The sequence below is a fragment of the Canis lupus genome, chromosome 1 (genome assembly GCF_048164855.1).
Source record: "Canis lupus baileyi chromosome 1, mCanLup2.hap1, whole genome shotgun sequence".
NCBI lineage: Eukaryota > Metazoa > Chordata > Mammalia > Carnivora > Canidae > Canis > Canis lupus.
Genome location: NC_132838.1, coordinates 58,163,397 through 58,176,217, shown reverse-complemented (window position 1 = coordinate 58,176,217; position 12,821 = coordinate 58,163,397). Strand labels below are relative to the sequence as shown.

At 35.1% G+C, this 12,821-nt stretch overlaps 1 protein-coding gene across 1 annotated transcript in view; it reads right to left on the bottom strand.

The window, feature by feature from the left end:
* The window catches only part of RFX6 (regulatory factor X6), a 55,140-nt gene that overhangs the window by 15,841 nt on the left and 26,478 nt on the right, over positions 1–12,821 (bottom strand). Inside the window, exons 7-10 of the mRNA XM_072776857.1 lie at positions 6,740–6,847; positions 2,915–2,992; positions 2,695–2,808; positions 746–795 (exon numbers count right to left, since the gene is read on the bottom strand). Of these exons, the coding sequence (XP_072632958.1) occupies positions 746–795; positions 2,695–2,808; positions 2,915–2,992; positions 6,740–6,847 (350 nt within the window). The remainder of the gene's footprint in view (positions 1–745; positions 796–2,694; positions 2,809–2,914; positions 2,993–6,739; positions 6,848–12,821) is intronic.

Below are 12,821 nucleotides of genomic sequence, written 5' to 3'. Positions count from 1 at the left end.
AAAAAAAATTTGACTTTTTATTTTCAAGTTTTTATTGTTCACACATCAGAAGATTTTGCGAAAAATCTTCAGGCATCATTTCGAGATTTTTTTAATTGAAGTATAATTGACAAATATTGTATTAGTTTCATGGGTACAACATAGTGATTTGAAATTTGTATACATTGTGAATTGATCACCACAACAGTCTAGGTACCATCTGTCATCAGTTGCCAGAGAGGACACGGATGGGGGCAAAATGGGTGAAAGGGATCAAAAGGTACAAACTCCCTTGGATGGAGAATACAGTCTATTTGAGATCTTATTCCTTTGTTAAAAGAAGGTGGTAGGTCCATTATGCTACCTTCTGATTTTGCAGTTAAGACCAAAGTTAATAATAAAGATTTAAAAAGTTCTTATAATTTTTATCACTGTGGTTATTTTCCATCAATTACCCCCATTTATCTTCCTCTGGCCAGTTTCCATTGAAGAACTTCTCAGTATTTCAAGGGCAATGACACCTAAATATTTATTTTCCACTTGGACATCTCTCAGATTAAAAGGATTTCAGGATTGTTCCATCAATTATGTTCATCAAGGTTTGAATATAAGGATTGAGGCACATCTTCTAGCTAATACAAAGGGACAGGAGCAGGAAAATAATCTTGATAAACGAATGAATTTCTACTTAATGTTTTACTTTAATACAATGGGTAGGGTTAAACCCTACGGTAAGAAACTATCACATTTTATTAACTGAACCTACCTTTCAGGCATTTCTTGCATTGTTGCAGGAATGAGTACATCTGTAAGAACCTTAATCACAGCAAAAGAGAGTTAACATAAATTCTTAGTATTTTTGTAGAAAGACACTTAGTTGTCAATTAATTTTTATTCCCAGCTTTCTAGAGAATAATATGTTAACTCATTTCAGGAGGTTACATTTTTATCTCTAAAATGAATGTATGTGTGAGGTGTGTGTGTGTGTAAGAAAGGTGGAGTGGCAGGGTGGGGGACCTAGAAACATTGCAATAGTAGGTTAAACAAGTACCGCTAATACACTGGGTCTGGAGAGTTAATTGTCAGAACAGAAAGGATACTGAAAGAAAGGGCTAGACTTAGGAATGAGATTGGTAGGAATGAGATGGGTAGGACCTGAATGAGAGCTAGTAGAAAGAAGAAAGTAGGTAGTGCTCACTGATCCAGCTCAAGAAAAACTAGAATAAATAAGGAGGTGGGGACAGAATAGGCTATGAGCAATGTAGATCCACAAGGCTGGCTGGTAAACTGAGTGGTCCAGCCTGACAAAGAGGACCAAGAGGTCTAGAGGAAAAGATATTTCAAAATGTGGATAGACACTAATCTACAAAGGCCTGTATATCCTACTAGCAAAATGCACACGTATTGCATGTGTATGAGACAGAAATGTATATGCCAGTATGTTCGTTACCAATGAATTGGCCTTGGTAATCATGTGCTGTTTTATAGACTAAAAGCCGACCACCCTTTAGAAGATAGAATGAAGACTTGCAGAAACTCATTCTACTGTGCCTCTCTGGGTCCCCTATGAGGACGGAAAACTTAGTTCATTTTCAAGGTCCTTAAACTCAGGACTTTCATGTTGGACTCAAAACAAAAACAAAAACAAAAAACAGAGAAACCCAGACCGTTTGTAAAGAAAAGAGAAAAAGAATACATGTAAGGATATTTCTCAGAGGTACTGAATGAGAGTCCAAACAGCTTTACTTTGATAGTGATAAATGTGTATGCTTGAGCCCTGGGTCTTTTCTTACGCCCTCTCTAGGAGCCGCCTTATTTCCCTTTCCTGGTTACTTCTTCAGGTCTTAAGCACTGCAATCAGTTACTGCAAACTAAACCTTTTCCCTCTAAATAAAGATATTCCAACCCCCTAGAATGAGACAATCCTTCCTCTCCTTCGTTCTTCTTCCATGTGATCTTGAACAAAAGGTAGAGAATATACTGCACTTGCTCCATCCTCTTATTTTGTAATGAGGGAGGACTGGATAGAGGATGAAAATACGGGGCTCCCCATTCTGGCTCAAGCCTACCTACCAGTTCTTGGTGAGCGAAGTTATTTCTGGTCTGAGTTCAACTAGCTTCTGCTTCACTTCTCTGCAAGGCTGAGATCCTAATAGTAGCAACTAATTGAGGAGGATTTTATTTGCTAAATGCTTAACGGGATTCTAGTTTGGGTTTTCTTGCTAACTCAGATCATGTTTTAAAAGGAAAGCTTTTGGGATGCCCAGGTGACTCAGCAGTTGAGTGTCTAGCCTTTGGTTCAGGGTGTGATCCTGGAGTCCTGGGATCGAGTCCTGCATCAGGCTCCCTGCATGGAGCCTGCTTCTCCCTCTCCCTGTGTCTCTACTGTTCTCTCTCTGTGTCTCTCATGAATAAATAAATAGAATCTTTAAAAAAATTAAAACTAAATAAATAAATAAAAGGAAAGCTTTTGCTTTCCTCATGACACTTTCACGGGTAAATGCAGACAAATGTAAACGCCGATGGATTTTGTTTGAATGTACACTTACATTAAAATACGTACCTATTAAATATTGCTTACTCATCAGAAAAAAATAATATCGTATCTCCAGCCAGAAATAACAAGTGTATTGAAAATATAATGGAAACATTTAGATAGAATGCTCATTAAAAAAAAATATGTGGTTCATGTTTAAGACACCCCAAGGAGCTTACCTTATAAAGAATTGAGTCACAAACACAGAAAATGTCAATGATAACAGGGTTTTCGAGCAGGGGAAGAAGATGATCAGGCATTCCTTGCCAAAAGTGTAGTAAGAAATGCTGGATCTAGTCATAAAGCAAAAAGCATATACATTAAGATCCTTCCTTAAACACAAGCTCATAAAGAACAAGACAAGAATATGAGCAGCAAAGCATTCTTTGTCACCCTTACCTCTTCAAAGTTTCCATTAATTGCATTGTCCAGGATGCACTGGCAGTGAGTTTTATACATCATTATGAGGGTATCAACCTATTTCAAGGAAGAAAACGCTTAACCGAAGAGTCTTTTCAACCCTGCCTTCATTTATTTATTCATTCATTTGTTCATTCACTTATTCAGCATGCATTTTCTTAAGCTCCTTTTATGTACCCGGCATTGTGCTCCATGTCGAGGAACCAAAAACAAAGGCACAGTCCTTATTTCCAGGAGCTTACTGCTTGTGAAAGGAGAAAGGCAAGCAAACAGACAATTATGGTATGACGTCCCATGAACGATGAAACAGGTGACAGTGCAGGGAGCTGGGAGCCAAACCAACGTTGTATTTTTCTACCTAAGAAGAAAATTACCTTTGGCTGCAGAAATAAACATAAAATGGTAAAAGGCATCACCTCTTCACAGAATTTTTGTATTAAGTGGGTGCTTGGGCAGTGTGGCATAGCGGTTTCCAAATCGGGTTCTATCAGCGAAAAAGGAGCACCCAGTTCCCTGCACTCCTGTGCACATGCTGCTCTGTCTCTGAACCCTAAGCTTTTTCTCTTTAAGCAGGGTATGAATCATATATTACCCACATGGCATTAAGAGGATTAAATAAGATTTGGTGCACATAGAGCAGGGCCTGATACACAGTAAGATCCTACTAGCTATTACCTGAAATTAGTAATATCAAATGACTTGTAAATTTACCCAAAAAAGATTTAAATAGTGTCTATTATACAGGGAGCGGGGGGTGTCTCTGTTTCCATGTTACCACAGACATTTGGATAGCATAGCTAAAAAGTTGTAAACATATTCTAAAATTTGCAATGGATTAGAACTAAATAGTGTTTTAACAAATTAGTAATATTCAAATCCAAATGTATTTTATAAGCTAGAAATATGACTCCCTGTTGCCAGCTGTATAGTCTAAGTGAATGAGAACATGGCTCAGGGGTTACAGGTGTGAGCTTTGCCCATGGACTACTACCTGGATTGAATACACAGCTCTGATCTGCCACTTACTAGCTATTTGATGTCAAGCAAGCTACATTAACATTTGCGTGTTTTAAATTCTTCATCTGGAAAACAGAGATGATAATAACAGTAAGTTTCTAATAGGGCTGTTATGAAGACTAAACAAAGTAACACGTGCAGAGTGGTTGGAATAATCCATAATACATGTTGACCGCTGGAGCTATTTTTATCCTGACAGTAACTAGGGTAGTGATGGTGACAGGGGTGTCCTAGTCTAACCCTCTGCTCTCCAGCCTCTATTCTTACAGCCTAGTGACAGCACACATCTTTGTGCTTTAGCTCAAGGCTGTATCACAGTGACGTGCAAATTACTAACCTCCCTGCAAGGAGGTAAGGCACCTCTAGCAGAATATATCACCATTGGTGCAACCGAGACATGCTCTAGAGTTTAGGCAATGATATTATATTTTTAGAAAGGTTGCCAAGACATATTTTTTAAAATAAGGATAAGGACAGTATGAAAAATAGAAAGGAATTCATAACTGCTGTCAAAAATTAGCCCTTTGATTCCTGAAACCTACCGAAGTACAAGGAAGCTTCTATCCTCACAGGCATTTCCATATATTTATACTCATTGATATACAAATCAGCAAAAGTTTTTAATCTATTGTTGCTCCATTTGCTTATTTAATATTTACACGGTCTTAGGACAATAATTTTTTATTGTGGCATACTTTTACTTCTAAACATAATTATGCCCACTGTTCTGAGACCAGACACCATGGTTATAGAGGGCAAGAGCAGAGGCGAAGTTTATCTCGAGAAAAGTTCTTGAGTATGTGGTGAGGCATGGCAACTGCCTTGAGTGACATGATGATGAGGCAGAAAGTGGCCCCAGCCCCCACCTCACTGGGATCCACTTCTCACTGGGAAGTCCCATCCTTTCTGCTTCAAAAAGGCAGATGCCTAAAGTGCTTAACTTCAGCCTCACCCTTCTTGCTAGAAACTGCCAAGTTACCTGGGGAACTTGGCTACTGGCTACGAAGGTAAAAAGCAGGGTCCAGCTATCTTCAAGGGACAAAGAGAAGTGTTTGTCCCTAGCGCTCATGATGAGAACCACTGGGAATGAACTCAGAAACCAGGTGTTACTTAAGCATCCTGATATCTGAGTAAGAAATGATCTCCAGACCAGTTTCCAGTGGACAGGTAAGGAATTCCTTGGAGACTAGTAGAGAAACTGCAATAAACTAATGGAACGTGTCCTCACTTCTCCTTTTCCCTTTGTTGCCCTCCCTGTCCCTCTCTCTCAGAGGGCATATTTACATAGCAAACATCATGATTTGTTTGCATGTAAGCAATTGTCTCCACAAAGGGGACCCAACCATGCCCTCCCGAAAGAACCATGTTCCCTAGAGTGCCACTGATTTCCACAGGCTTCCCCACAGACTGCTACATGTCAGCGTGTCCTGGAGATGTCTCAAATCTGAAGTCATAATATCACATATTATCTATAAGGTAAAAAAAAAAGATGTGATAACCTTGAGAAATGTGATGGGAGAGGAGAATAGTAGAAAGTGGACATATTCAGGAGACTTGCTTGGAATCAGCATCTGAGAATTATATTCAATATTTTGCCTGTTCTTAACAGGAAGAGTAGATCCTCAGAATGAACCCTGGAAGCTACTGTGCATCTCTACTTATTTGCCAATAGATCTTTTTATCAATGTGTTATTTTACTGCCAGTTTCCACAGAAAGCCCACTGCTAATCAGTTGGACATTAGTTACTCATATTCCCCTGAGGTGCTGTCTTTGCACCTCAAGAATATGAACTGACTTAACATATATTAAAGATATTTTCCTTAAGGGGCCCCCGGGGTGGCACAGTTGGTTAAATGTCCTACTCTTGGTTTCCTCTCAGGTCATGATCTCAGAGCTATGAGATCAGTTTGAGACTGGCCCTACCATGGGCTCCCTGCTCAGCTCCGAGTCTTCTTAAGATTTTTCCTCCTTCTCTCTTTGCCCCTCCTGCTGCTCATGTGCTTTCTCTCTCTCTAAAGTGAGTAAATAAATCTTTAAAAAAATATTTTCCTTAAATACTAATAAAAAACTAACTTCAGTTGAAAGAAGAATGTAGAAATCATTATGCCTTGGCTTAATACTAATAGCAGGAGCTATTAGTTATTCAGTAGATACTAAGCAAATGAATTTAGAAGTTCAGAAATACAGGATTTACTCTTAGATTTTACATATAAGCATTGAAAAGTCACACTGAGGTTTATGTATAAAGTGAATCCTATGAAACTATTTCTTTCTTAACTTTTAAAAAAATTGCAAATACAGGGAGCACACAATTTTCTAATGGAAAGGAATCTTTGTCAACTTCTAGTATAGTCCTTGCATTCATCTAGGTATCTCCCCCTCAATTCTTGGAACAAATTCTGTCTTAGAGATGTGCCTAATGACTATTTACTAAAATTATACAGAGTTAATAAAAAAATAAAGCTTATAATTAAAGAAACCACATGTGATAGACACATTCTAGTCTTTTCTTCCGTGATACTGAGTTTTAAATAAAAAATCATCTTTGGTCTTTTGAGATTTCTTTTGCCAACTTCTGATTACATACTATCATGCAGATGGTAAATAATTAATTGGAAAGTGTTTAATCAATGTTAGTAAACATTTGTCCCTCCTATAAATCAGTCAATTACGTTTGATTATGCATATTTCTGACTGCTTCCTGCAAGTGCCATCAGATTCCCAGCAAACTGAGATATGGAACCAACATATCAGAAAATCAATAGAGAAGTATCTTTAATTGATACCTTGTCTTTAGAAATGCATCCTTGGTACACGAGGTGTTGTGCACTAGGGAATTCTGGAAGAAGCGTTCCAGTTTTTGAGCTTAGTGAATATTTACGTGTGAAGCCACCCTATAATTAGAAAAATATGAAGAAGTCATTATCAACTAGTTGGCTCCAAACTATATTTCTAATATAATAAAAACCCATACAATTTCATTCTTCTTCATTCTGCAAACCATGACAAATTAGGAGATTTGGGTAAACTGTTTAGATCATTCAACTGAATAAGCAAGACATGTCAGTAGAATTATTGTTTCCAAACCACAAATAATTTCATTGTCAGGATATGTTTCCTATTACTTTGTATTTTAGTTTTGAATATTTGTCAGTTTGCATAGCTTTTAGAAATTTAATTTTAGTTCACATTTGTTAGTGGCATAAGTTTCGTGATATCCACTTTTAGAACTGTTGAAATTATTTTAACTATAAGAGGATCAAGAATTGCCAAATCCATTGATGGATTACCAAGTCATTTGTGGATTACGTAAACAAGATAATAAGAAGTTAACTAATTTGTGGAGTGTCAGAAATAATTAGTGGTAGAATTGTGAGTGGAGTCTAAATCTTGTTTCCCAAATTAGTACCATGGCCTTTCTAATCTCAACCTTCCCCCACCCTAAATTTGGATATATGTTCTTCTTTTGAATCCCTTGAGGGAAAGTGCACCTCTAGTAGTTTTCAGAAAATTAGAAAAGATGACAAACAAAAAATAACATGTAACTCTGCAGGGTTGATGTACCTAAAAAAAAAAAAAAAAATCCACACAGAAACGGAGAATGTATATTTGTGACAGAATCAGAGCCTCAGCAAATCAGTCTCCTCAAGTCATAACTGATTGTTCCTGGCCTTCAAAGAAAGTTTTAACAAACTTGTTTGTAATCAAAAGTTTGGGAAAAGAATGAAATTGTGACTATGGAAGAGGAAGTAAGGTATTCCTGGTAAAGACAAAATTTCATTCTTTCCCATGGTTTTCCTAGATTTTCTTCCAGAGTTTTTGTGTTTCTTTGTCTGTCTCTGTCATAGTGAACATTTATTACTTATATAGGTTGGGTTCCTACCCTGTCTTACCATTCCCAACCTTTGTAGAATTACAGACTTACATGACAAATCAGAAAGATCTTTTCAGTCTTTAAAGCACATATTTTAGATATTTTTCTTATTGACTGATTAAAAGTACAATAGAAATCAATTTCTTTCAGGTTAGGTTTTAGTTTTCATTCTTGCTGTCCTTTATTTTCAAGTATGGATAGAGAAGAATTATTCTGATTAAATAATTTTTAAGAAAATGATAAAGAACTACTATGTACATGATTAACTATCATAAGCGATATATTAGCACAGTTAATCCCACTCTATTTAATCAGTCTTAATAATTCAAGATACGCTTCAAAGATTTTTAATCCTTGGATTTATCATTTATGAGCATGAACTATCATTGTGCTGTCAAAGAATGGTAGTGTCAATAAATTGGGAAAATAATAGAATGCAAAAAAATAAAGAATTTAATTTTAAAGAGAAGAAAAAGTATTTGGCAAAATATGAAACTAATACTTGATAGATTAAACATAACAAAAAATACACTCAAATTCTAATTTTAGGAAAGTTTGTACTTTTTCTTATACCTTTTCTCATGGGTGGAAGTCATGTTTACTCATCCCAAGAAGTAATTTAGTGAGATTGGAAAAAAGAGAGAAACAGAAACAAACAAAAAAAGTCAATATATAGTGTTGTCTTAAATCTAAGTTAGGAATATGAGAATAGTCTCATTTCCATTAACAAATATAATTAGTAATAAAAAATCTTTCCTCAAAAGGGGTAAAAAATAGGCTCAGAAGATTTTTAATAAGTAAATTTTATCAAGCATTCAGGAAACCGGTATTTTCAAACTTAAAAGATTTTTTTCCGGACAGTGTAAAACAGGAAGCTCATCCCAATTCATTTGAAAACGTTTATGCCAAAGCTGAACAAGGACAAGAAAAGAAAGAAACATCATAGGCCAATCTTGGTTATTATCATATTTGAAACAGTACCAAACAAAATATTAGCAAACCAAACCCAGCAATCTTTAAGAACTATCATAACCAAGTTAGGCTTAAAATCACACTGACAGAAGAATAAAAGGGGAATAGAGAATACCATATATAATTATTTCAACTGATACAGGAAAAGCATTTGTCAAAAATTCAACTACTATTCACTTCTCTCTCTCTCTTTCTGCCTGTCTATGCTAGAAACAGAAGAAAATTTCCTTAATCATTCAATAATCAAAATATATAAAAACTATCAAAATCTCAAATCAATAATCTAAATGAACAACTTAAGGAACTAAGAAAGAACACACTAAACCCAAAGTGGGCAGAAGATAGGAGGATAAATAGATGAAATAGAGAATACATAAACAACAAAGAAAATCAATGACAAAGTTTAGTTCTTTAAAAAGCTCAAAATTGACAAATAGGTAGATTGACTTAAAGAAAGATTAGAGGAGACTCAAATGACTAAAATAAAAAATGAAAAACTACTGAATCTACTGAGAAAATATTTTGAGAGTACATGAACAACTGTACATCAACGAGCTGGACAATCTAGATGAAGTGGATAAACTCCTAGAAATACAAATTCTACCAATATTGAATCACAAAAAAGAGAGATTATATGAATCAATCTATAACCAGTAAGGAAATTGAATCAGTATTCAAAAATCTGACAAAGAAAGGCCCTGATCCTAACAGCCTCACTAGTGAATTGTACCAAACATATAAAAAAGAAATAACATGAATCTTTCTTGAAGTTTTCCCAAAAATTGAGGAAGAGGGAACACTTTCTAAATCATTCAATGAGGCCAAAATGATCTTGATCCCAAAGTCAGACAAGGGCACCACAAGAAAAACGACAACAAAAACAACCACAAAAACAGACCAATACACTTCATGAAGATTCCCGCATAAATCCTCAGCAAAATACTAACAAAGTTAACTCAGAACATATTAAAAAGACTATATACCATGACCAGTGAGATTTACTCTTTGAATGCAAGGATGGTTTGACACAAAAATCAATCAGTGTAATATACCACCTTAACAGATTAAGAGGAATAAACACATGATTATTTCAATTGCTGAATTCGACAAAGTTTGACACACTTTGATAATAATAATAATCAACAAACTAGGAATAGAAGTACAGTACCTCAATGTAATAAAAGCTATATGAAAAACCCACAGTGAACATCATATTAAATGGTGAAAGATTGAAAGTATTTCCTTTAAGATCAGGAAAAAGGCAAGAATGCCCACTTTCACACTTCTATTCAACAAAGTTCTGGAAGTCCTAGCCATAACATTTAGGCAAGAAAAAGAAATAAAATGCATCCAAATTGGAAAGGAAGAAGTAAAATTATCTCTGTTTGCAGATGATATGATTTTATATGTAGAAAACCAGAGAGATTCCATAGAAAAATTCTGTTAGAGGGACGCCTGGGTGGCTCAGTGGTTGCATGCCTGCCTTTGGCTCAGGGTGTGATCCCAAGATCCAGGATCGAGTCCCACATTGAGCTCCCTGCAAGGAGCCTGTTTCTCCCTCTGCCTGTGTCTCTGCCTTTCTCTCATTCTGTATCTCTCATGAATAAATAAATAAAATCTTTAAAAAAAAGAAAAACCCTGTTAGAAATACTAAGTGAATTTAGCAGAGTAACAGGATACAGTCAACATGAAAAGAATCTGAAAAGAATTTAAAAAACAATTTTATTTACAATAGCATCAAAAACAATAAAATACATGGGAATTAAGAAGGTGATAGACCTGTATAATTGAAATTACAAAACAATGCTCAAAGAAATTAAAACATAAATAAGAAGACATCCTATGCTCATGAATTGGAAAACTTATTGTTAAGATGTCAATAGTACCTAAAGCAACCCATGGACTCAATGCAAAATCCCAAAGGTTTTCACAGAAATAGAAAAGTACATCCTAAAATTCACATGGAATTTCAAGAGACCCCAAATAGTAAAAATAACCTGGAAAAAGAACCACATTGGAGAATTCACATTTCCTGATTTCAAAACTTCAAAAGAAACTAGAGCTGACACAAAGATATGCATATAGATCAGTGGAACAAAATAGAACACCCAGAAATAAACTCTCACAAAAACTGGTACGTGATTTTTGACAACGTGCCAATGACATTCAATGAGGAAAAAGCAGTATTTTCCACAAATGGTGCTAGAAATACTGGAAATTCTCATGTAAAAAATGGAGATAGGCCTTTCCCTAATACCATGAAAAAATTAACTCAAAATGAGTCAAATATCTAAAGTATCATACCTAAACTATACTACACTTAGAAGAAAATATAGGGCAAAATCCTCATAACATTAGATTTGTCAATGATTTCTTAGATATGACAACAAAAACAAAAATAGACAAATTGGACTGCATAAAAATTAGAAACTTTGCGCATCAAAGAACACTGTCAGCAGAGTAAAAAGGCAATCAATGCAATATAAGAAGGTATTCTCAAAGCATATGTTTAATATGGGATTAATATCCAGGACATAAAAAAATTTGTAAAACTTAAAAACAAGACAAACAATCTGCTTTAAAAATGGACAAAGGACTTGAATAGATACTTCTCTAAAGAAGATATGTATTAATCAACAAGCATATGAAATTATATTCAACACTACTAATCATCAGGTAAATATAAACTGAAGATACCACTTCACCCTCGTTAGGATGACCAGTACTAAACAAACAAACAAACAAACAAACAAACAAAAACCAGAAAATAACAAATGTTGATGAGGATGTGTATGATTATGTGCTGTTGGTAGAAATGTAAAATGGTATAGTTGCTGTGTAAAACGGTATGCTGGTTCCTCAGAAAATTAAATAAGGAATTACTATATGATGCAGTAATTCCTCTTTTGGGTATATGTCCAAAATAATTGAAAGCAGGGTCTTAAAGAGATATTTGTATACGTATGTTCACAGCAGTATTATTCAATCCAAGTGTCCACTGACAGACTAATAAATAAAATGTATATACATGCAACGGAATATTACTCGGCCTTTAAAAAGAAGGAAACTCTGACACATGCTACAACATGAATGAACCTGGAGGAATGATCTAAGTAAAATAAGGCACACAAAAACACAAACACTATGTGATTCCACATATATGAGGTACCTAGAGGAGTCCTAATTATAGAGACACAAGTAAAATGGTAGTTTTCAGGGGTTGGGGGGAAAGGGAAAGGAGGAGTTATTGTTAAAGAGCATAGCGTTTCAGTTTTGCAAGATTAAAAGAGTTCTGGAGATGGATGGTGGTTACAGTTGCACAATAATATGAATGTATTTAATATCATTGAGCTGTGTACTTGAAAACAATTAAGATAGTCAATTTTGTTATGTGTATTTTACAATAAAAAAATTCAAAAAATTGCAGATGAGATAAGGACTTAAGTGTTAGAGTAACTTTCTACTTTTGGAAGAATATATAGAAAAATATTTTAGTATCTGTACTATACACAGATTTTTAAAAACAAGATACAAAAAAAAAACCCACTAACCATAAAATTAAAAACTATCTTCATTGAAAAACATTTTAGGATGTTGAACCATACCACCAACCAGATCAAGTTATTTACAACATATAACCTAGAAGATATTAGTATCTAGACTATATAAAGAACTCCTAAGAATAAAATATTTTTAAAGATTTTATTTATGTACTCATGAGAGACACAGAAAGAGAGGCCGAGACACAGGCAGAGGGAGGAGAAGCAGCCTCCATGCAAGGAGCCCAACGCGGGACTTGATCCCAGGAATCCAGAATCACACCCTGAGCCAAAGGCAGATGCTCAATTACTGAGCCACCCAGGTGTCCCCTAAGAATCAAGTAAGAATCAGATTTTTAAAATAGAAAAATTATGTGAATTGAGCAAATATTTCATGGAAGAGAACTAGCCAATAAAAATTCAAAAATATGCAAGCCTACCTTTTTGATGTAGTTATTAAAAACAATTTTCAAATGAAAATCA